Source organism: Saccoglossus kowalevskii, chromosome 8, assembly GCF_978046115.1.
Source record: "Saccoglossus kowalevskii chromosome 8, keSacKowa6.1, whole genome shotgun sequence".
NCBI classification, from domain to species: domain Eukaryota; kingdom Metazoa; phylum Hemichordata; class Enteropneusta; family Harrimaniidae; genus Saccoglossus; species Saccoglossus kowalevskii.
In genome coordinates, this window is record NC_140648.1 from 34,676,847 (window position 1) to 34,703,623 (window position 26,777).

The following is a 26,777-nucleotide window of genomic DNA, read 5'->3' on the forward strand; positions in this document are numbered from 1 at the left end:
TTAATTCAGAGTATTCTTCTTATCCGCGGAAATATCGAAATTAAAACCCATTAAATAATGGATACATTTACAGTACTGTAAACCGTTCAATTTTCACTTATAGATTTATTCGCGATTTAGCGATTTGATGGCATATAAGACAGATTTTCGCATGTGTCAAATAAAATGATTATGCCTATATAATATCGTTTGTTGTTATATTGGTGGGAACAACAAATTGCGGAGAATTTTTTGGGCAAAATTAGAGTGGTGTATAGTTTATTCTCACAACAACAGTTATGAACAGTCCAAACAAAGAACGCTCTTTATTGAACTTTATTTGGATGTATGATCTGGTGTTTGTTCTGGTGTTCTGGTGCATCAACCTCTGCACAGAAACCAGAATTTCATGTATAGCGTTCTAAGCCAAAAACCTGACAAAAACATAGGTCTGTTACATACACGCCTACGTAATTGAAATTTATCTAAATTATCCTCATCAGAACAGTTTAGTTTTGAATGCAGATATTGAACAATTAATGCTATTATGTCAAGGCGTTTAGACGAAGACGCTAAGACGGTGATTATTTACCTATTGCGAATGCTCGACGACGGAGGAAGTTGGACTAACGAGAGCAACGGTTCAAGGGATTGTGCGGCATTTGTGTCGCATCGGTTCCGACCGGTTGGATACGTCCCGAGAGGAGTAGCGGCTTCGTCAACTGAAATCGTAGAGTTTATCGAATTTTGTCTGAGATCTGAAGGAGTTTCAAACTGGTATATAGTGGAGGTTAAACTAAGTAGAAGATTCCAGGGAAATATTGGCCGGTGAGTGTTCCGGCAAATTGGCAATGGGACCAGCCATTATGCGAGAACACTCCAGCCATTATGCGAGAACACTCTCAACGCTGATATTATTAATATAAATCCGAGTCCATTGACAGCATCTTAACAACCTACCAATCAAAAGAATTTAAATTTATCATTTCTGATTAATATTTATTTCCAGTTCGCATTATATTTCTCCCAAGTGTTACACAGCAATGATTTTTATATCTACAAAGCATTGGAATAGTCCAACTACCCCTCGTTCCTCGTGGCCAAACATCAAAGGCATTTCGGTCTCGATGTTTTGATTAACTGTCACGCGGCCATTGGAGTGTCTAGGAAAGTGCCTGTGGATGTTGCAAAGTCCCTCGGTAATTGCCTACCGGGTACGGGAGTTAGATGTATGTAAATATCTTGCGCCCACTGTAACAATGTAAGTTGTATCATATAGGCATTCCTATTCCGTCCTTTATGCAAATTTTAATGATGATTTTATTGATGATTATTCAGAAGTTACAGAGTAACATCATACCTTCGAAATATCGATAACATACATATTTGTATTTCGAAAAGAATTATTTGATGTTAGTAAACAGAAATATTTTTCGTAATATTGAAAAATAATGAAACTGCATGTGACAAATAAAATAAAAATGCCTATTGACTATCGTTGACGTCATGTTGGTGGGAACAAAAATTTGCATTTCCTCCCGACCCCCTTCCGGATTTTATGTATTTGCATCAGACTTTGCAAATGTTTAGCTTTGCATCGAGTTATTTTGATGATTATTTTACTGAGTAGAGGAGAAAACAATCTCTAGTAAGCAGATTTTACCTTTCTTTGTTCAAAATCGTCAACAGTCCTCTACTGCTGGGAGACTCAATTATAATGCATTTGTATAGACATTGACATATTAGTCAAAAATGTAAACAGACAAAAGTACTTGGAATAATGTGAAACACTGTTATTGTTTACTATCCTACCTTCTTTAATACTAATCTTTGATTGAATTTATGTTGATATATTGCAATTTCACATTTTATTTGTAACTTATGCAGCCTCTGATTCAAAAGATTGCAACAAATAAACACATATTAACAATATATATGACAACCAGATATGTCTTTTTAAGGCAGAACGCTATTCATGCATTTTTGGCAAGTGCACATATTTTAGCGCGTATAGTAGTGACAATATTTTGTTCTCAAATCAGTATGTAATTCACTGCAAACCTGTTTTTTTTTTTACTTTGAGAATAACGTGACAATAACTAATACGCATAAAATGACAATTTAGCAGCGGTTTCCATAGACCACGATGATGACGCATTTCACAATTGAAATGATACTCAAAATAATGTCAATATTTTAATATAAAAGTGCAGTGCAGTCCTGAACAACAAACCAACTCTCTCCATCATTATAATTATTTATAAATTACACCATTTAAACTGTTACAATGACTGAGAATGGCCTTATTGTGTACTGGAAGGCCTCAGACAAGGTTGTGTTTTTGCGCCACTACTTTTTGCATTATACATTAATGAATTTAAAATCTGTTGAATGAGTATAACAATAGGAGAAGTACTTATTAATTTATTAATGGTTTGTTCTTTGCTGATGATATAGTCATTATTGCACCAAACAAGCCTCAGTTATTTAAAAATCAATGTTACATTTAACCAACAAGTTTTGTAAACTATGGAAAATGACAATTAATGAAGACAAATCAAAGTTCTAATAATAAATAAGAGAATTTACAAACAAAAAAGAATGGCAAATTGCTAATTGTAAGATTAAAGAATTATTTCAATACAAATACTTAGGCTACTGGATTACTCGCAACCTGACTGGCCATACCCATGCTATCAAGGTATCTGAAAAATTTAACAAATTATTTCCAGTAATAGCAGCAGTCTTAGGAAACCATGGTAACATTAACAAGGTGGATTATGGTTTGTCACTGTGGTTTGTCATTCTAGTGTAGTACGGCTGTCACCAAAGTACGCCGGTGAAATTATAGCACTTGGTCATTCAGATTTAGAAAAAAGCTGTTCTGAAACGTAGATTAGAAACAAAGAAATTAAAATACTTTAAGAGGTTAATTAACCCGAAAGAATCAAGATTGGTAAAATAGTATTTATTTATGTATTTAAATACCCACAGAACCGAACAAACTATGAAATTATGGAAATGGCAGTAAGACATTTATAATATAAATATAATAACAATTGTAAAATTAGACAAACAACAGTTTGAAAATATCACTTCTAATAAAATTAGACGTTTTCTTCTGAAACATAAGCAACTTGGAGGGGAAATATGAAAGATAAGTCTAGTTTAGTCCACTATAGGAAGTTCAAGAACAATACAAAGAATTTCGAAGCATATATGGAATCAGTGACAGATTTTTAAAACATTCCAACTGGAAGTTGAGGCAAGGTTCTACACTCTTGGCATGGAATATCAAAAAAGAAAATTAGAAAATAATACTTCTGAAGACTACATTTGCCAATGTTGTAAGAAAGAAGATGAAGCCCTGGAACATTTTGTCCTTCGTTGCAAATGTGTTGGAGTGAAGAGAGATAAGCTAATAGGGGGGGGGGGTATTTTACTGAATAGAGGAGAAAACAATCTTTACGCAGATTTTGAACTAACTAAATAAAGAAATATTATGCTTATTGCTGAGAGACACTACACAATACTATAATGATAACATTGGTACAGTCATTGAAAAATTAGTCAAACAATTTTCTATCAGTGTCACAGAGTCCAGACAAAAGTTTTCAGACTAACCCAAAACAATGTTGGTTTTTTACATTTTCTTTTACTTTAATACCATTATTTAACATTTTCTATAATTCTAACTTTTGATTCAATTTTTGTTTTTGTTTAATTTGTTGTGTAATGCCACTACCATAATTTATGTAGCTCCTATGTATTTATTCAACTAGTGAGCACCTGATTCAAAAGGATTGCAACAAATAAAATACACGTGAAAATAACCTAAAATAGACAAAACACTATTTGTAGTCTGATTTTCCCAACCCTATTTTTTTTTACTTTTCTTTTCTTCACCTCTGTCACAAAAATGTCACTCGGAATGTCACAAATGTAAAACTAAAGAAGCGACATTACTAGTATTTTTAACTTCTACCAAATTATGTGTTGGTGAACGTTATTTTATTAACGAAAACTGATAATTTGAATGAGTAAAACCAGAATAGTTCGATTACTTGATTTTGCGCGGCTATAACGCCTGCTCCAGGTTTCGAACGAAAGTTTACTTATTTGTGTTACCACATTCTTTAGTAGACGAAGCAAAACTCTCCGTTCTCCGTAAACGTTACCCCCGAAATAAAATGGCATTGTGGGTAATAATGGCGCTTATGCGGGCACGGGTAAATTTACCGCCATATTGGATAAGATATTGATGTGACAAGTGAGGAATTTTGACGTATTTCCTATACACAGACTTGTGGATTCTGACAACAGATCCAATGAATCTGCCGTGATATTTGTCTCTATGATGACTCAAGAGAAAGAAAGATACTATGAATTACTTGGCGTAGAACTGAATGCTCCACACAGTAAGTGTACTCCGAAAGCTTATTTTGCGTTTGGTCTGTGCTGTGATGAAGCCGTCGGAGGATTGCAATATAAACACTGCCAATGTTATGACACGTACAACATGGCATGCGTTTTATTCGACGACGACTTCAGCAGTGCACATTATAATTGTAAAAGATACACAACTTGTTCGTCCACACCCTTATCATTCTTTGGGGTAGTGTAATAACGTATACATATCACTTCTACATAATGTTTTCATAACTATTGTTGTGGACGTGTGTGTATATGTGTATGAAACCACTCTAGCTGTTGACTATAAGATCAGTGAATCCTACGTGATAAACCACTGATGATGAAGTGCAAGTCTTTCCAATGATTTTTGTGTCGCAGACATGTTCTCATTGATATCTTCTTTTCCATTGCTGTTGTCTTATTCGTGGCCCTGTTGGAGAATACCTGCGCATGCACAGTTGTTCTCCTTAGTTCATTGGATAAATGGACCAGAGGTCACGCTTTAGCTATCTCGCAAAACACTTTTTGATCTCACGTATCCTACCAAGGCAGCCTAAGATTCATTAGTCAATGACTAATGGCGTAAAAATAGATTGAGTTCAAACTGGACATGTTACCATTTCTACTGTGAGTTTTTTGGTGCCCTCTTTCTGAGTGCTCGTTCAAGGTTTATATGAAAGTCATTGAAAAAGGAGTGGCAACTTTAATAGTGTAGTACATACATGCATGCTGGTGAACTGTGTCCTATTTAATTTAGGCACACCCAGTGTTATGAATTTAATGAAACATGTTTTAATAAAACAAAAATGCAACAGCATACATCAATAATACAAGCAACCAATTCATTAATGGCTGGTAATTTATATGATTTCCTTTCACTACATTTAATTTAATCTGCCGATATCAAATTTCTCTATGTGAGGCATTTTTTTTTTTTTTTTTACAAACTGTCCAATAAAATTAACAGAACACAATAAATGGTGATTTTCTGTTGTTAAATTCCTTGTCAAAGTGAGAGCACTATAAAGAAGGCCTTTCTGTAAGTTGGTGATTGTAGCCTGCAAATGTAATCAAAGAAATATTAAACCAAGATCTAATGGTATCACTACTTGAACCCTAATCTTGTTAGCCCATGTACTTTTACAATTGACCACATAAGGGTTTAAGGACAGTGTGTTTAAATAATGTATTTGACCCACATGTTTAAATTGCAACTTATATTGTATAGGACCTTTACCAAACATGTTTAGCATTTCCGTTTATGGAAGCCCTATCTGTATTGTAACACACCCATGATGTGTCACACTTTCGTAAACCATTCTGTGGATAAAGACATAAAATGTTTATGCATTAGTTTTAATGTTATCACGATTTTTGATTAATTTTTTGTCTTCTGAACACAGATTTTGAGAGTACCATGATGGATATAGGGCTTCATTAATGAAGAAAAATTAAGCTCATATTCAGATGTAATTTTTCAAATGCATTCATACTCACGTTTACACAGAAGCCCTTTCAGCGTACGTAAAGAAATTATGCTTTAATTTATTATACTGTATTGAAATTTAACATTAATATTTGAGATAATTTGAATGGCCATTATAAAGATGACATTTGTTATGTTATGGTCACTGGATCTAGGACACGAATGAAATCTTCACCACTACAAAATCTCGTGATATCTGTGGTTCTGCTCTTCAATCAGCATAATGGCCTGTGGTACCTATTTAAAATTCTGCTAATATTTAAGAAAAATAGAGAATAATGACACGTTTGACTGTTCCATCTGTATAAAGCATCACTGTTGTTCCATGCCACCATGTTATAAATGGATACCATGTGACGTGTGCAACACATTGAAAATACATTGTCTAAATAAAGTTTAATTGTATTCTGTATGAAGACTTGCACATATAACTGAGCCTCAAAATAATACAAGTATAATTGCTGCTTCACAAGTTTCAAAAATTCCAAATTCAATTAATTGGAAAGAGTTATAACTGGCAACTGATTGACATTCACTACCGGTATATATTTACTGATATCAATTGGGTGTTTTCATCAGACTAGCCCTGTAATAAAAAAATGTTACAGTAAAATAAAAAATCTGTTTTGTAATAAATCCCCTCCCTTCCTCATTCTTTGCCTTTTTGGGGGAAGACCTGCTTTCCTCTTTGATCTTTAGACACCTGTTGTATATGTGATTATCATTGATATGGGTGAGAATATTTACCTGAGACCCAACCCACACATTGTTGAGTGTCATTTTAATCAATGTACATCCCCAATTGTTTGACGAATACTAGTCTCCTCAACCCAATGTGATGTAGATATCCATTATCTTGTGTTGCAAAACATGAATTTGTCTTTTGTGTCCCGAGTTGAGACTATTTGCATATTAGACTGGTCTATAACTAAACTTGCAAACAAGGGAGGCACTTTGATTTGATCCGTTGGGTTCAAATAACCTTGGCACTGCTTCTTTCACAAGGTTAAGTATCGCCAAGCATTTGAGTTTGACCCATGCAAACATGTATTGAAGGTGCAGGTCCCAATTAAACACTCTGAACTACTGTATACAATCTTGAAAGGCCTCGTTTACACTAAGGGTCAATGAATCAAGTTCCCAAGATTAGGGATAGTTGAAAAGCTAATAGATCTTCTTTTTTAAAAATCCAATACTATTGTATTTATTAGTGTATCACTTTGACCGCAGGAAAGAATAGAGCTGCAATATTGCATTATGGGATACTGTTTTGCTAACAAAATATATATACCTACATTACACAAAGTGTTCCCACAGAAAACAATGGCTTCATTGTGAGCACTGCAATGTCTCATACATGTACTGAAATATTGCTATTCCATACTTTTGGTCGCAGTAACATTCATAGGAATAAATGAAATTAGAATGGAATGGCCATGCTAAAAACTAACATAGAAACAGAGACCAAAATCCAAAATAAAAATGACAAGAATCAAGACACCATGTCTCCAATTGTAAGCTGAAATTACTTTCACTAATACCCGGTATATGACCTTTGACATGGTTACCTTCTGTAATTGTGGAGTGATACCTATAGTGATTTGACATGCCATTTTAAAAAAAAGGGACATTTTTTAAATAAGGAAGAATTTGTTTTAAAGGCCAAGGGCTAATAATGTGACACTAACACATGTTATATCTCTGATCATTGGAATGCTTTCACAACAAAACCTTGGTATTATCAGAATACATATAAATTATAATAGTTTCATTCAGCACATTGCCTTTCCCCATTATTCATTTAACTTGAAAGCAAAACATGTGAACCCTAAAATGCTGTTACATTTAACACTTATGTCTTACAGTGTATCACCAGGGCTGATACTGTAGATCACAACCTCATGAATTCTGTGAATTCCCATAATTATACACAGAGGGCATTTTTCAAATCGTCCAATTTATTAATATATTCATGTTTATTTAGATTGAAATAGTCTAGCTTGTATTGCAATAGAGATGGCATTTACAGTCTAACCCCTTATGTTTTTCTAGGCTAATTTATATTTTTGAGCACATACAAATATCACATGTCAGATAATACCGTATTGTTATACCTTGTTTGTATGTCCGCCTGTCCTCTAAAAATAACATACCTGTATAATTGCATGTATTTAATGAAAATATCAGCCTTAGGACACAATGATTAACACTAAATGGATTATTGATTTATAATTAGTAGATACGTCTATTGTTGTAATCATGATAAAATTATCTATATTCGTTTAATCCCATATTTGAGCCGAGCCGAGCCTACTGGGTCGACACTATGTGTTTGTCAATATGTAGGTGTCGCCAGTGTTTGTCACTAATGCCAGAGTTGTTTGTCCAGAGGGCTTGCAAATTAAAAAAGTGACTAGGCATGTGTGTATGTTGGCCCAAAATAAAAAAATAAAAACAGAAGCACTCTTAATTTAATTCCAATTTTCAAATTGATTTTGATATTGTGTTGGAGATGCACAAAGAACATGATTTGTAAGTTTTCCTAATTCAGGCTGATACAGACTATGTATTTATTCACGTTTCATGAAATTTACATGTTTTAGAGAGACGTTTTCAACATGTTGGTGCATTGTAATGTAAATGTAAAAATTATAAAAAAGTGATAGGCTAAAATAAGGGGAAGACAGTTTAATCTTCTGAGGGGTCAAAAAGAGTTTTGTCCTCTATATTCCAATCCAGTATATGTTTTCGTTAGTATTGCAAATCAAAGGAAAGTTTATTTCTTAAAATGAAAAATTTGTGATAAAATCACCCAATATTTTTTTTTAGTCCCCGTTCGGGGGACTTGTGTTTTGACCTCTGTGTGTCCGTGTGTCCGTGCGTGCGTCTGTGTGTGCATCCGGACCTGTATCTTAGAAATGCCTGGACCAATCACAATCAAACTTCATACATACATCATACATGATATTATACATATGCACGTCAATTTGTTTCTTGATCTGATTCAAGATGACCAAATGGCAGCCATTTTTGTGCTAAAAATCATCAAAATCAAGCATTTCTCGGCTGTTTACAGATGGATTTTGTTCAAACTTGGTATATACATTAGACATTATAGGACCTTGATGCACATCATTTTGTTTTACAATCTGATTCAAGATGGCCGAATAGCGGCCATTTTTGTGCTAAAAATCATCAAAATCAAGCATTTCTCGGCTGTTTACAGATGGATTTTGTTCAAACTTGGTATATACATTAGACATTATGAGACCTTGATGCAAATAATTTTGTTTTTCAGATAAGATTCAAAATGGCCGACTGGCGGCCATTTTGTTTTAATGAATGTGGTTCTCGTGCCATATCTCTGACTTGCTTTCACTGATTATGTTCAAATTTTAAATATTCATTATACATCATGTCATAGATAGACAGATATATTGGTTTGACGATCCTATTCAAAATGGCCGAATGGTGGTCATTTTTGTGCTAAAAAATCATTAAATATCAAGCATTTATGGATGGATTCCGTTCAAACTTGGTACATATATTAGACATTACAGGTTCCTGATGCACATCATTTATTTTACAGATCGGATTCAAAATGGCTGTATGGTGGCCATTTTGTTTAAATGAATGGGCTTCTAGACCCATATCTCTGACTTGTTTTGACTGATTATATTCAAATTTTAAATATTCATTATACATCATGTCATAGATAAACAGATATATGTATTGGTTTGACGATCCTATTCAAAATGGCCGAATGGTGGTCATTTTTGTGCTAAAAAATCATCAAATATCAAGCATTTCTGGCATTTATGGATGGATTTCGTTCAAACTTGGTACATACATTAGACATTACAGGTTCCTGATGCACGTCATTTTATTTTTTTCAGATTGGATTCAAAATGGTTGACTGGTGGCCATTTTGTTTTAATGATTAGGCTTCTAGAGCCATATCTCTTAAATGCTTTGACTGATTATATTCAAATTTTATATATTCGTTATACATCATGTTATGTATATACATGTAATCAAAATGGCTTATTTTGAATGCTGTTCCAGAGCAATATCTCTCAATATGGACAAGTACTCGTTTGACGATCAGATACAAATGTCAATCATTTTAATGTTAAAAAATCATACTCCTGACATGGTTATATTCCAGCTATACCGGTATTACTATAAACAAAACTATATATCTTAAATTTGATAACTAACGGGGACTGTGCCATGCATGGCTTGTTTTAAATAAATGAATTTTTGAAGATTAGCTACTAGTATATAATACTGGAAAGAACCTTCTTTAAGTAGGTTTGATTTTTTTGGATTTGGTTCAAGAAAGCAAATCTCATCCTTGAACAATGACTATATATATGTATATATACAAATCCTATTTTCTTACAGTTTTTTGATAAACTATGTTTAGTAATTAGTTTTGTTTATAGTATATTTTCATAGATTCTTGATTACTTACCAGTGAAAGCCAAAATATTTCTTTGGGCTAAGTTTTAAATGGGAAAACTCTTGAGGCAAATGCACCACACAATGTATTTATTGTCTTGTTTGTACGATTGTATAATTGCATCGCCAAAATGGGTCAGCCACTGTCACCTGAAAAATCGTAATACCGATTTTTCTGGCAACTACTAATTGTCATTGCCACAGATATCTTGTGTACTTCTAATGGTTATCACACTGCCTTATGCATTGGTCGTTGCATTGTCTTAAGAATCATTTTGTGAAAAATGGCCTTAAATTTGTATTCTCACTTTGCAAATATGTGAAATGCTTCCAATTACTTAAAAACTAATAAAGTTATAAAATGTACATTTGTGTAATGTACATTTCAAGATCTGACCTGCTACATTCAGAATCTGTTTCACTGTAAAGTTAGTCAAAAATCACGTCAATTGAATTGATTGCAGGGCTAGTGCCTCAGCGTTCAGAGTGCACCAATTTTCAAGGCCAGAATTATAAAAAGGCCTTAGCATATATGATTAATATTGGCTCCAAGGGAAAATGCCTTAAATGCCTCCATCAAATTCAAGCCCTGCATTTTAAATATGGAAGTGTGACAATGGGTCCTTGCTGTTTAAACATTGGTTTGTTTGCCAAATCTTGCTGAAGGCAATGTTTGTTGTGCACTTGGTTGTCTTTTACGATTTGTACAAACAAAATATAAAATTATTTCCTTTATCTTATTTAGCTCTGCTGTCGTCTTTGCCAAACAGAGCTTATCTTATGAGTGATTGTCTGACGTTCGTCATGTATCGTCCATCGTCCGGGTCAACTTTTTACTCTTTCGACTTCTTCTTGAAAACTACAAGACTTATTGCTTTGGGCAGACTTCTCTTCATTTCTGGTGATATGTTTAAAGGGGAACTAAATAGAGCCTATTTTGGTGTTTGTATTTATCAAGTTATGTATATTGATTATAAATTTGAAAAAAAAAATAAAAAAAAATGATTATCTTCAGAGTTATGATGATTTAAATATGAGAAACCATAAACCTGCGAAGGACTTCCGTTTGCGCCATCTTGCCATAAAACAACGCCCTCATGAGGTATAAACAGGTAAGGCAACAAAGCATGATGACGAAATAGTATCTGATTAAATATAAGCAACTTAGGGAGCCATAGCTGGCTGGACTGGTGAATTGACTTCTAGTCTAGGTTGTTTCGACTTTTACGTTAATGTTATTTACAAGCATATCAACATACAAACATTATAGATGTCTCGATTGATCGAGATAGGCATTTTGTTTTGTTTTTTGTCTAACTGTTTAATAAATGCTGTTTCCAGTACTGCACTGTGCGGCGTGCAAATTATTCAAAGTTTGGATGCTGGAGTATGCAATCTTGAGTTCGTAGGGTGGTGGTGGAAACATTTTTGTCCATGTATTCACGGGGCTGCACTGGCAAATCATGGGACAAGTGTCACAGGAACACCAAGACTTCTGTGTAATCGGGAAAATAATACTTATTTTTGAAAAAATATGCGTCATTGATTTGAACGATACTTACAATGAAGAAACAAACATGTTCATAAAAAACACACACATTTTATTACAATACGTTTTACATACCGTCTGAATTTACGGTGAAATAATGGGTAGGGTCTGTGAGGAAACAGTGGACGAAGGCATTTATCATTATTTTCGTTTTGGTATGTTTTCGATCGTATGCAAACTCTCGACGCAAAACAATTTTCCACCATGAGGTTTTTCAGCACGATTTGACCTGGAACAACTTCCTTTGACATAACAGGTCATGTCTTTCATTAACCAATCAAAATGATGTGTCGTAATGATGAAATTTTCCGATTATTGACGATGATTTTTTAGCGCAATGCGGAAGTGAATTACCGCAATGTTAAAATGCGGTCTGTAGCACTGATTGCAACGAAAAAACGATGATTTTTTTCCCTAAAAACTGGCGATTCGCAATTTCCGAAATATAAACGACGGTTAATAGTAACCGTGGGTAAACTGAGTGTGGAGGAAGAATTTAAACACCTTTCTCGGTCGCCAACATGTCTCATCGTTCAAACCCTAGGCCTTTCATGATAGTCTCAAAGTAAACCATGCCCAAAAACCAGGTACACGCCTTGACGATCCCATTTTTGGCTTTTCGAAGGCTACTACTCAAAGAAATATGGATTACTCCAGAATTGCAACATCGATGTTCATCCTGAGTAAATGACAGAATAGAAACGATGCGAATCACGTTGTGTGCGTTGGCCATGCACTCTGAACTTGAAATTAATGCGAGTTTTCTCCCCAGGGTTTTCTCATAAAACTAAAAGCATGAACCAAACTAACATGCCAATCACGATTATTATGAAATGAAACACACCTTTTACACGCATATTTTAAAGAATATCGTCGACGCCCAGTAAAAACACTCTGGGCTTATAATCGTGAATGCCCTCAACTCGATAAATACCAAGTAAAAACCTAGGAATGGGCTTCATACTCGGGAGGGGCTTACGATCGGGGAAGTACGGTACTTTAACGCAATTGGGCTTTCACTCTCGGAATACTGTGGTTCAAACGCATAAGGCTCTAACCCAAGTTTTAAAAAGCACATTGTGCATATAAAAGTTGAGTTTATACTAATAGTACTCAATGCTTGGCAGCATGAACGGCTATGTACAATGGCGTATACGAATGTGATCAGATACTAAAACGTCATAGCTTTGAAAAGTACTCGGATGTTAAATATGTTCGTTAATTATTCCCCTCCATGAATGGCCTCCATGGCAAGCACTTCAAATGCCTATCCAAGCTACAGTTATAATTAAAACAAAATTAAACCACTGCAATATTATTTCGAATACAGTTTAGAATATACACAACTATAAATTAAGGCCGCATTTAGGTTCGCTTTAATCCTCTAACTTTGATGAATATTTTTGTAATTTTTTGTAACTTGTTGAAAATCACAAGTTCGATTGCTTTGATATTATATATATATATAGGTACCACATGTGGACCACTCTCAGATTTGTTCATTTTGTGATGATATCTTCAATTCTCTAATTTTGATGAATATTTTTGTAATTTTTGGTAAAAAGTGATATTTTCGACTTCTTGTTGAAAATAGCAAGTCTGATTGCTTTGATACTATACATATAGGTACCTCGGGTAGACCTCTCTCAGATTTGTTCATTTCATGATGATATCATCAGTTCTTTAATTGAAATAAAGCATTTCTAACAGCAGGAGCTATCTCAGCCAAGAAGCTTTTGTTTTCAAACGTTTAATTGTCATTGACTTGATTTAAAGTAAAACACAGTAATTTTCTTTCATGTCACAAAGATTACAAAATTTAAATAGCAATATAGGGGTCATCATACTTGGTTTGCAAAAAAATGAAATATAAAAGGTAATGAAAAAATCCCTTTTTATAGATTTTTGGGCATTCAACATTGTCTCCTTTTGCAAGAATCTATCTTAACACTCAACATACACATACATTGTAGAATACTGTGAACACTCAGTACAACATACACTTACATTGTAGAATACTGTGAACACTCATTACAGCATACAATTACATCTTAGAATACTGTGAACACTCATTACAACATACACTTACATTGTAGAATACTGTGAACACTCATTACAGCATACAGTTACATTTTAGAATACTGTAAACACTCAGTACAACATACACTTACATTGTAGAATACTGTGAACACTCATTACAGCATACAGTTACATTGTAGAATACTGTAAACACTCAGAACAACATACAGTTACATTGTAGAATACTGTGAACACTCATTACAGCATACACTTACATTGTAGAATACTGTGAACACTCAGTACAGCATACAGTTACATCTTAGAATACTGTAAACACTCAGTACAACATACAGTTACATCTTAGAATACTGTGAACACTCAGTACAACATACACTTACATTGTAGAATACTGTGAACACTCAGTACAACATACACTTACATCTTAGAATAATGTGAACACTCATTACAGCATACAGTTGCATCTTAGAATACTGTGAACACTCAGTACAACATACACTTACATCTTAGAATAATGTGAACACTCATTACAGCATACAGTTGCATCTTAGAATACTGTGAACACTCAGTACAACATACACTTACATTGTAGAATACTGTGAACACTCAGTACAACATACACTTACATCTTAGAATATTGTAAACACTCAGTACAACATACACTTACATCTTAGAATATTGTGAACACTCAGTACAACCTAGTTAATGCACCTTAGATTTATGAACATACAGTTTTATATGCCAAACAGTTCTTTGGCCTAGGAGTGTTTCATTATTGTTACTGATGGATTCTACATGAATGGATGGATTAATACATACTAATTTCTAATTTTAGACGATATCTTGCGTGCCTACGGACGTTTGGCTTTACAATCTCACCCAGACAGCTCAGATAAGGTATGGAATCAAAATTATTAATTTGTTATTATTTGTTATTAAGCGGGACACTTTGTAGTGAATTTCTCGTTGAGGCAGTGTTGTTTTGTCTTGAATGGAATCTTGAATGTGTGCCATGTATCTCACTTTTTAAGTTTTCCCCCTCTTTCACACCGCATACCAGCCCTCTAAGTCTAATTTTTTACCAGGTGGTCACTGGCCACTGAGAAGAAAATTTTAGTAGCCAAAATAAAAATTTAGTGGCCAGGTTCAAAAAGTTAGTGGCCAGACCTAAAAATGTAGTGGCCAAAACCAATGACAATATTACACAAAGACATAGTGGTTTGTATCATATATTTAATGTGGTTTTCCTGCAACAGAAAGTACATTACAATGTATTTGTTTACTGTATCATTCTATCACTCAGGGGGCCACTGTTTATAGTTAGGTCTTCTAGGTCTTTTTGTGCTATCCATCCATTTCTGAGCACTGCGTTCAGGGTCAAATTCTGCTATTGGTGGTCCATCAGCAGTCACTCTAATAAGATCTTCCAATGTTTCAGTTGCCAGAGAACTTCTGCAGTCAGTCTTTATTCTTGATTGGGCAGAAAAGACTCAACATAACCAACATAACCAAGAACCAACATAATCTCTACCAAATTAAGAAGATCCTAGAAAATAAAATAAAAATATGCAGAAGAAAAAACATTATATACAACTATTACAACAATTATTTACAACTGACTCACTGTAATATTAATTTATGTTATCACTGCAGTGCACAAACATGTCCACAAGACTTACCTTGAAGTCATCTTTGTATGGTGATTTTGTCAGAATGGTTGCCCAAAGTCCACTGTATGATTTCATCTGAAATTCATGATTGACCAGTGTTTTCAACAAACTCCATTGATGGGGGATGGCTGCAAGATCACAGTTGTTTGTTCTGAAATTAAAGAACATTACAATAATTAATCAGTCTGATACATAACTTCAAAATGAATAAAGAACCATAATAAATTTTGACAGTGAATATTTTATGCAACAAACCTTTCCAGAAGAGGACCAAACCACTCCACAAGGTACTCCAACTCTGTCTCCCCATAGTTCACCAAGTCACTTTCCTCCTCTGGCCAGGTGTCATGATTGAAGATTCTGAAACATGCAACTGCTTTAGGCGCCTCTTGCACATCATCAACACTACCAAGCAACTGTTCAAATCTTTTCTTAATAGTATCGGTTATTAAGTTTACTGCTGTTTTCATAGCTCTCATAAGAGCAACTGGAAGTGATGTATGGTCTGTTGGGTCAACTTCCATATCTGGTAGTTTTTTTAGTACCACACCTTGAAATAATAGCTCACCACCACCAGCCTGCTGCTGTTGTTGTTGTATGGATCTGATGAACTGATCCAAATGACCTCCAGGAACAAGTTTTGTACTGAGATTCTCTAGTCTATATAAGGAATTCTTCAGTGCAGACACTGCAGATGGTAATATGGTCTTATTGGACTGTAGTTGTAAACTGACTGATCTGATAATAGTAAGTAGATCCAGAAGAAAATGACAAAATGTTACAAATGAGAACTCATGCATTTTTCTGGATACATTGAGAGCCCTTCCTTCAATGTCTGCATTGACACTTGAAGAGGCCAAATGTTCACTGTGTATCGGTAGTAGCACTACATGATACTGTCCATCCACAATTTGTCCTTCATTGTTAGATACACCTTTTAGAAATATTTTCAGGGCCTTTTCCAAATGTGGTGTCCACCTTGTACCCTTAACTCTGGTAGGATTTCTCACACTAACATCCAGTTCTATAGCCAAACTTTTTAATTCTCTTCGACTTTTTGGACTGTAATTATAAGTCTTGTAGATTAAATGAAGAGTGTCTATAACTTGCTGGGCCTGGGAACACTTCTTAATCATTTCCATCACTGCTAATTCCAACCTTCAAGAAATAAAAATATTATTAAAACATTATTCTTTAATGGAGCATGTTATAAACAATTAACTCCTGCCACCATACATCCGTAATCTACTTTTGCTAGTTGTTTAATTTAAAAAAATAATATAATATACCTGTGAGGCATACAGTGTATAGTAATTAACTATGAACATGACTGGGTTAACTTTGCTTTTACACCTCTTTTTTCTCCCATATTAACTGATGCTCCATCAGCACAGAAACCAACCAGTCTTTCTTTAAAGTTGTTATAATTTACAGATTCAAATGATTTACTGATTGCTGCAATTATTCCTGAAAATAAATTATGAAATAATCAACAAAATGCAATTCCAATCAAATGTACTGACTGTCCACTATATTAACAATAAATTATATTTAATTAACATGATATTTAAAGGAACTCATCAAAATAAAATAAAAGTTTTAAAACTTTACTTACAAACAACAACAGCAACAAGCATGCATTACAGTTTTCTTTAATTTTAAATAAGCTGACAGCAGTTTATTAATACTGGACCAGCCCTGGATCATAAACAAAAAAAAACATAATTTGATTACATATATATATAATAGATTAGCTTAAATTGTGTTCACTAATTTTATTAGCAAAAGTAAATTAAATAAACTTTACAGTATACTCACCATCAGCATGGGCATGTTCAAGTTCTAGTAACCCATGCATTTTGTTTACTGGCAATCCTCCCTCAACAAATCTGACAATCACAGCCTCATTTTCTCTAACAGACGTGTCAGTAGCACCATCATCCATCACACTGATATATTTGCTGGCTTTAACTTTCAATCCTACATCCCCTTTCATCACAAAGGTTATAGTCGCTGCCATTTCTGCACATTTGACGTCATTTGCATAGGTCTGGCTCATGCAAATACCATTTTCTTCTGTAATTCCAGGAGTGGTCTAAATTTTGTGAACGGCAATTCTGACTTGGCTATACAATAAGCAGTATTTATTTTCACAAATAAATCTTCCGTAATCTTCTCGCTGTTGACAGACTGCTGTTTTTCAAATGATTTTTTTACGGTATCACACTGTCTGTTTAATGACGCGTCATGGCAAATGCGATGTTTCATACTTTTGCCATGAATACTTATGGTTTCTTTCTTGAAGTTAGTACACCCTTTAATAAAATCGGTACTACCTGCCTTTTCGGGAAATTTACTGCAAAACATGCAAGTCATTGTACCTTTCTCGCTGTCAAATACAAGCCATGAAAATTGTTTTAACCAATCCTTCTGGAATTTTCTACTTGTTTTTCCAGTTTCTTCTCGAATTTGATCAGATGCCTGGCACTCGACAACTTCCCCTGTGTCTGTGGCATCATCTGGCACTCTACACCGACGCTTTGATGCGTTACTAAAAACGACTCAATTGTCCGACGTTTCATTTCAAAACAACCATTATGGACGTACATAGACACATGCGCATGTGTGCGCAATGGATTATGGGTAAATAAGCGCCACCAAGCGTTCAAACTATGCAAAACCTTAATCTCAGTAGGAATGTACTGGTCGCCAACAGAATTTCATTGAGTTGAATAAATTTACTCGCATTGGCGACCATTTTAGTCGTTACTTAGAGGGCTGCATACTGCCCCACAATGGTCAATGGTCATATTTATGATATTAATAATACAATTTGCATTTGTATTGTGCTCTCCCCATGTAATACAGCATATATATATATAGAAGATGGAATTAATGTGATTGTTTCAATCTTTCATGTAAACATGCATCCATACCTATTTCGACTGTTGGACGTCAGATGCCAGAAAATTCCACAAATCTCACTCTTAAACTGAAATGTAACTTTGCTACCATAAATCATATTTTCCTGAAATCTTAGTTTCCTTCTTCTAATAATAATGTTTTACTATGTTATTAATAAAATCCTGGAATTCAAGTCAGATATGCGTAATAGAGAGATGTATAACATGTTATTGACCTGTTGGTACTCATGATATGGATATTCATACTAATTGTCAAGCATTTTCCTAAGCATGTCATCTTCATTTACAAAAATCTGACTATGCAAACCAAGAGTTACGTCATTTTGTAATCATCTGATGTGTGTTCTTTTTGTATCCATTATTTATAACTATTGTTGGTGAAATGTTGTTTGTTATTCAGACAAATAGTGTCTCTATATTCATCACCAGTTCACTTGTCTAGCCATGTAAACCACTACCAGTCTCCCACTGAATAAAACATATATATATATATATATAATGTTTTATTTGGCATACTCACAATCAACATAAAGTATCTATAAACTAGAGTAAAACATTTAAATAAATTGGAAAAAACAAAATTCTAATAAATTAAGGTAGAGACCTACTCATAAATTAAAAAAAAAACAGAATTTATTCATTTTGCAATAAATTGTACTCCAAGGCAATATAAGGATATTGACATAAAAAAAGTTGGGGGTCACCAGCCTTTTTTTCGAGAAATTGATGGTTGTATTTTAGTGGAAAGTCACCATTTTGACACTATTATAACACTTTTACCACAGGTTCCAATGGAAGAGATATTATGCAATATCTCAAAATCTTGCTAATTTTGTCAAAAAATATGACTAGGCTTCTACCTTAAGCCATTTTTGTTGGAAATATTTTCTCAAATGTTGCATATGTGTTCACGTGAAGTTGGTACTGTTTGGCAGTTTCATACATGGACCCAATAGTTAGGTACGAGTGTGAAAACAGCATATGGTTTCATTTGTGTACGATTGGTGTGCGATTGAAATACCTATAATTGAAATTATATAGAAATTTCAGCCAATTTAACAATATTTTTGTGCAGAAAAATAAGAATCAATTTAGTATTTTCCATGGAAGTCAAGGTTATAAATACTTTCATAGTGCGCATGACAGTTCCTTGACGCATCTACAAATGCACTGAAGAAGGTCGAAGGGCAATAAACATAAATAAAAACATTGTCCACGTCTTTGTTTGAGACTATATTTTTTTACATAGGATCATGTTCTTTTAAACATATTTATGCATTTCTTATGTTTTTTATGGCTATTTTATACTTGTTTGAACCTGTGACTGTGGGACTATTTATTACCATGCACACAAAAATTGCTATATATAAACATTTGTGTGAATTATAGATATTTTAATCATACATGTACACCAATCGTATGTCAATCATACGTCAATTGTACTTGAATCAAATTGTTTACTATCTTCACACTCGTTAGTTAGGTATATTCCTAGTGCTTATGCAGTTAGGCATGTTTGTCCAGCTTGTATTATTAGGCAGGTTTCTAGAGCTAGTACAGTTAGGCAGAAATCTAAAGGTTGTACAATTAGGTCGGTTCCTAAAGCTAGTAGTACATACAGTTAGACAGATTTATAGAGCTACAAGTTGGCATTCTAGACATTGTTAAGATGTTTTAGTAAGAAACAGGTAAACATTATGTACAATTGTTCATTTGTTTACAACTTTCTGTTGTGATGTTTCAAAATATGTAGTTTAAAAAACTCACTTTGTAATCGTTTTAGCATAATAATAGCAGCTGACCTGACCACCTTCACTGGTTACATTTTCATATATTCATCTTTGCAAGCTAGAGATATTTTCCTTTCTAATATTAATTCACATGAAATCAAAATCAATATGGATGGTGTATGAAACTGAGTGCAATTTGTGGTTCTCCTCTATTTTTCTTTTTCACTTCTTTTCCTCCAGTTATTATGAATTATATTGTAATTAGTCCCTGTTAAAACAATGTTCGAAAATGGGTACTTATATGTCTAATTTGGTCTTAGTTATTTCACAACCCTATGGTCTTAAATTTGTTTATTCTTGTGCTCAGTACTTTATGTGAGACATATGCATATACAGTGGTTTAGTGATTCAATCTAAAACTGGCATCCATTTTCTAGCCATATATTAGATTGTAAATTTAGAATTCATGTTAGAAATTTAATTTTTGTTGATATTTGATTAGTCTATTATTCACTCTTAATTAATTACTGACCATACAGTAAAAATTAACTGGTCCCTTGACATTTAATTTGCATATCAAATTTGATTGCATATATTATGCATGTAGCAATACGTGTCCATAACAATTCAATTTGTGATCAGATAAAAGAAAACAGACTTGCTTTTTGGCTGTATTACCTTATCTTAGCCGTTAAAAACATTTCTTGCAACAGGGACTATGTCATTAACAATGACTTGTTTTATTATATAGTTATAAGGATGATATCTGAGCTTGCTTTCAGTCGACTTTAGATTACTCTTCAGGTCATCCACATATCAATTTACTCATCCCAAGTTTTGAAGCACTTGTTACATTAAGACTTATGATTGGTCCAGAGGTAACCATTGCCAAAAATAGAATAATTGATTTCACAAGTAAGATTGATAAATATCATGCAAATAAAAAAATCATGCTTTTGGTTGTGTGTGAATTAAAAGAATATTTTTGTGTAGTATTTTCAATTCTATTAGAATAATGATTTGATTTTATTCCCCAAATACTAATGAATGCAAGCATTTGAGTCTTGGTGAATATGCAAAAGATTTATGAATACAAGTTTTTCTATTTTTACAGAATGATTGTCTTAAAAACTGTTGACCTTGAGCTTTTTTTTTCTTTAATAGATTTGTTATTATTTTTTTCTTTGATTGCACTTGTAATTTCTATTCTGTGCATTGATCAACCCACTCGCATGACTGGACTAGTCACGTTCAAACTTCACACATACGTCATACATCTTGGAATACATGTTATACAATATATTGATTTCATGGTTCAATTCATGGTGGCTATTACCGGTACCTTCAAAATTGAGCGTCTCGGTCATGTTTGCATGGATCTTGCTCAGACTTGGTACATACATTGGAAATTTTGGGACCTTGATGCACATTTTGCAGATCAGATTCAAAATGGCCTACTGGCAACCTTTTTGTTTTAATGAATGCTGTTCTAGAGCTATATATTGGACATGCTTGAACTGATCACATTCAAACTTCACACATACAGTATATATATTGAAATACATATGCATGGACTGTTTTCATCCAAACTCCGTCCATACAATGGACATCATAGGACCTTGATGAATATCATTTTGTTTTTCAGATCAGATTCAACTACGGTAATCTTTATTGCTATTAACTGATAGAAACATTGTATTTCTAAGGATGCAATAAAGTTATTATTATTATTATTATATGGCCGACTAGTGGCCAATGACTGATCATGACAAATTTTTCACAAGCATTATACATGCATCATGTTCCAAAGACGTATTTGGGACATTGCACACTTTACTATCTGTACATTGAAAACCAACTGAAGACTGTGTCATCTCATGACTTGTTCTTTTGGTCTTCTTTTCTGTAACCATCTTCCAATTATTGTAATTTGTATTTTATAATGCTGATATCTGAGATGACTTTCAGTCGACATGGGATTGCTTTTCATGTTGTTCTCACATATCAATTTACGTATTTTAACTTTTGAAACACCTATTACATTAATGCATCCCCCGCTGAAAGCATTCGCAATAGTCTTTATGAATGGTATACAATGGCATCAGCAGTTGATGTATTTGGAATTAAAAGATTGGTTCAGAAGAAAGCATTGCCAAAAATATAATAATTGATTTCATGAGTGAATTAATTACTAGCATGCAAACAAAAATCATACTTTTGATGTGTGTGAATTTTGAATCCATTGAAGATGTAATATTTTCAGGTTCCGTTCAGATGCAGCTCAAGAACAGAGACTTATTATTTGCTGTAGCATCTCCACCTGTATTTTGCACATGCTTGGTCTGATTACATTCAAATTTCACTTATACATAACAAATCTTGTGGGACATATGCACGTTTTTTAGTCCCCGTTCAGGCGCAGTCTGAAAAGGGGACTTTCTAAATCGGGTATTGGCAAGTTCAATTTTTTACAGCACGTGATTTCTTCATTCGGCAGTGCAATTTATTATTACCGGTATAGTACTGTTTATAATCTGTTTGGCTCAGTGGTCTCATTCACTATAGTTAATAGAAGAACTAGTAATCTTATTTGATTGCAGGAACTTCAAGAAGGCGGCATAGATACGTGTTTGCAAAGGTAGGTTCTCCATTTTCAGTGAAATTGAATGTATTAGGGGGTGGGATTGGTGTACATCCCGTGACATACCGATGTCTATATTATGTTGATTTTCTTGTGAAAAGCCAAAAAACAAACAATCGTCTTCAATCTAAGAAACTAGTTTGTAAATAGCCCTGTATACCCTGTCAAATTATTGCACACAATTAATTCATGAGGACATAGTTTTCAATTAAGTAAATCGTTTTCCGGTCTGTTGCGTGTGTTGCGATTTCCGAAATATCTATCCCTGTGTCGATCAATTTATTCATTGGATAATAACAGGTTGCCTATGATTATATTTGTATCTTTTATGTTGTGACCATTACTTTGAGATAAACTTGCTGAAGCGTGGCGAGCTGGGGTGGCTAGTTTTCAGATTCAACAAGGCGGATGTACAGTGACAGCGCAAAATACACATGACGTGATATTGTCTTTTATTTGTGTAGTAGACCGGATATGTAAGCATGTTCTATCGATCGATCGATCGTTGTGTGTGCCATTTGTTTTTGTTGCAATGAGCAGATAAGGTGCAGTTGTCACGGTTTACAAATGGCGTGTAGCTTCAGTTTATGGCAGGTGATAGTCCTCACTTTATTTTGTTTTCCTAGTATATATTGAACAAAACAGCGCAATTTTAGATTTAAAAATCGTGTATTCCACAAAGCCAATCAAAGTGAATAATCATGTTCATATTATCAGACTTCAAAATCACATTCTTTCTGTATTTGGCGGTTCGAGATTGCGTTGTTGTATGATTTTTACGTACATTTCAAGTATTGGCAGTAGAACTTTCAAAGGCCCAGTAGCATTGCCAAAGTAATATCAGGAATTAACATCGTAAATTTAATTGTAAGCTTTATTGTAAATGAATAAATAGAAATCAGTGTTCTTTCCAAAGCGTGTTAGTGTTGCTAGGCTGCTACTCAAAGATTTATGCCGCTATCTGAGAGCTTGCCCGCATAGCTGATGGGTTGACCACAACGCTGCAGAAATCCCACCTCGACTGATCAAATCTTTTAAGTTTTATTGTCAATCTGTTATGCACATTTACTATTCCCGGTGCTCATTAATTAACACGTTCAATATAAAAAACAGAATTGGCACTTGCAGACTGAAAATAAGTGTGAAGCTTGGTTTCTGTGGCGTAGAAAGCAAAATAAACAGGAAGACTAGACACAATGATAGAAGTTTATCAGTAATTCAAACCTGGATCCAAAGACTCATTTTCCTAATCAGCTATTTATTTCCTTACTGATTAAATCTCGGATACAGTTTAAATGTTTAGGTAGCACAATTAACCTCTATTTTGAGCAGGAAAATAAATAACAGGCTCTGACTGAATGAATAGAATGGTGGCCATGTTTTTTTTTACTGTTGATATTTTGTATGCAAATTACCAGCATTTGTGCGAAGCTATTAAGGAAGCAGTAAAACAAAGGATTAGGCAGGGAATGGGTCAAATTTATGTAATTCTCAATTTTAATGATGATTTCATAGTTATAATTTTTTTTTCAAAACCAATTATTGATATTAACTAATATATTTTTGGCAATATATTCCATTTTACTGGTAATTAACTAAATGTGTTCACTGTATACAATAAATCTTGTTTATTAAAAATATAACTATAAATTATGTTAATTAGTATGCAAATTAATATGCAAATTAGCCAAAGCCCAGAGACAATTTTCTGGGGAGAACACTAGAAATAAAAAAATAGGATCAGAAGATAATGTATTCACAATGAAAACTGACTAAACTAAATTTGTTCGAATGTTGCAACAATACTAGGATTTATATCAATAATTATATGACTTTTTTATCTAGTTTTTTTTGCTCAAACAATCTTTAGTTGAACAGATACTAATCTTTAGAATCACTCAGATTGACACATGCCTATAAGTGCTATACTTACTATTATACTTATTTTTAACTATCAACTTTTTTTAATTTTTTACAGTGGTCCTGTAAACTGCTTCAGTTTCGTGAGAGACATATTTTCGCAAATTACATACGTCTGTGGAAGTTGATATTAACTGAAATTTTGTAATATCACTGTACTAAGAAAACTTCAAACAATTACTGTAACTACTGGTAATCCATTGAAGATTTCGAGCCGACCGACCCTTATCGATACTGACTTGCTTAATTATTACTTGCTCTGTATGTACAGTGAATACATTTTAAATAATAAACCATACTGAATTACTGAGACCCGCCATCAATGTTTTTATAATATCCAGTTAGCAGTATACATATACCTGTATCTATGATAATTTTCTTAAGAATTACATTTATTCTTATTAATGAGGTGACAACCCCACATTTAAGCATCTTCGAGTGATAAAACAACTGTGCAACTGCACATATTAAGGAGGTGACAACCCCACATTTAAGCGTCTTTGAATGATGCAACAACTGCACATTTGTGTATATTAAGGAGGTGACAACCCCACATTTAAGCATCTTTGAATGATGCAACAACTGCACATATTAAGGAGGTGACAACCCCACATTTAAGCATCTTTGAATGATGCAACAACTGCACATATTAAGGAGGTGACAACCCCACATTTAAGCATCTTTGAATGATGCAACAACTGCACATTTGTGCATATTAAGGAGGTGACAACCCCACATTTAAGCATCTTTGAATGATGCAACAACTGCACATATTAAGGAGGGGACAACCCCACATTTAAGCATCTTTGAATGATGCAACAACTGCACATATTAAGGAGGTGACAACCCCACATTTAAGCATCTTTGAATGATGCAACAACTGCACATTTGTGCATATTAAGGAGGTGACAACCCCACATTTAAGCATCTTTGAATGATGCAACAACTGCACATATTAAGGAGGTGACAACCCCACATTTAAGCATCTTTGAATGATGCAACAACTGCACATATTAAGGAGGTGACAACCCCACATTTAAGCATCTTTGAATGATGCAACAACTGCACATTTGTGTATATTAAGGAGGGGACACCCCACATTTAAGCATCTTTCAATGATGCAACAACTGCACATATTAAGGAGGTGACAACCCCACATTTAAGCATCTTTGAATGATGCAACAATTGCACATATTAAGGAGATGACAACCCCACATTTAAGCATCTTTGAATGATGCAACAACTGCACATTTGTGTATATTAAGGAGGTGACAACCCCACATTTAAGCATCTTTGAATGATGCAACAACTGCACATTTGTGTATATTAAGGAGGTGACAACCCCACATTTAAGCATCTTTGAATGATGCAACAACTGCACATATTAAGGAGGTGACAACCCCACATTTAAGCGTCTTTGAAAGATGCAACAACTGCACATTTGTGTATATTAAGGAGGTGACAACCCCACATTTAAGCATCTTTGAATGATGCAACAACTGCACATATTAAGGAGGTGACAACCCCACATTTAAGCATCTTTGAATGATGCAACAACTGCACATATTAAGGAGGTGACAACCCCACATTTAAGCATCTTTGAATGATGCAACAACTGCACATTTGTGTATATTAAGGAGGTGACAACCCCACATTTAAGCATCTTTGAATGATGCAACAACTGCACATTTGTGTATATTAAGGAGGTGACAACCCCACATTTAAGCGTCTTTGAATGATGCAACAACTGCACATTTGTGTATATTAAGGAGGTGACAACCCCACATTTAAGCATCTTTGAATGATGCAACAACTGCACATATTAAGGAGGTGACAACCCCACATTTAAGCATCTTTGAATGATGCAACAACTGCACATTTGTGTATATTAAGGAGGTGACAACCCCACATTTAAGCGTCTTTGAATGATGCAACAACAGCACATTTGTGTATATTAAGGAGGT

The 26,777-nt window shown here is 34.1% G+C and overlaps 1 protein-coding gene across 4 annotated transcripts in view; it reads left to right on the forward strand.

Moving 5' to 3' along the window:
* Positions 1-4,190: 4,190 nt before the first annotated feature.
* Positions 4,191-26,777, forward strand: part of LOC102810041 (uncharacterized) — a 102,786-nt gene continuing 80,199 nt past the window's right edge. For all 4 annotated transcript variants that reach the window (XM_085502526.1, XM_085502529.1, XM_085502527.1 and 1 more), the window contains exons 1-2: positions 4,191-4,397; positions 14,764-14,825. In XM_085502526.1, coding sequence (XP_085358652.1) covers positions 4,334-4,397; positions 14,764-14,825 — 126 coding nt within the window. In that variant the 5' untranslated portion in view covers positions 4,191-4,333. The remainder of the gene's footprint in view (positions 4,398-14,763; positions 14,826-26,777) is intronic.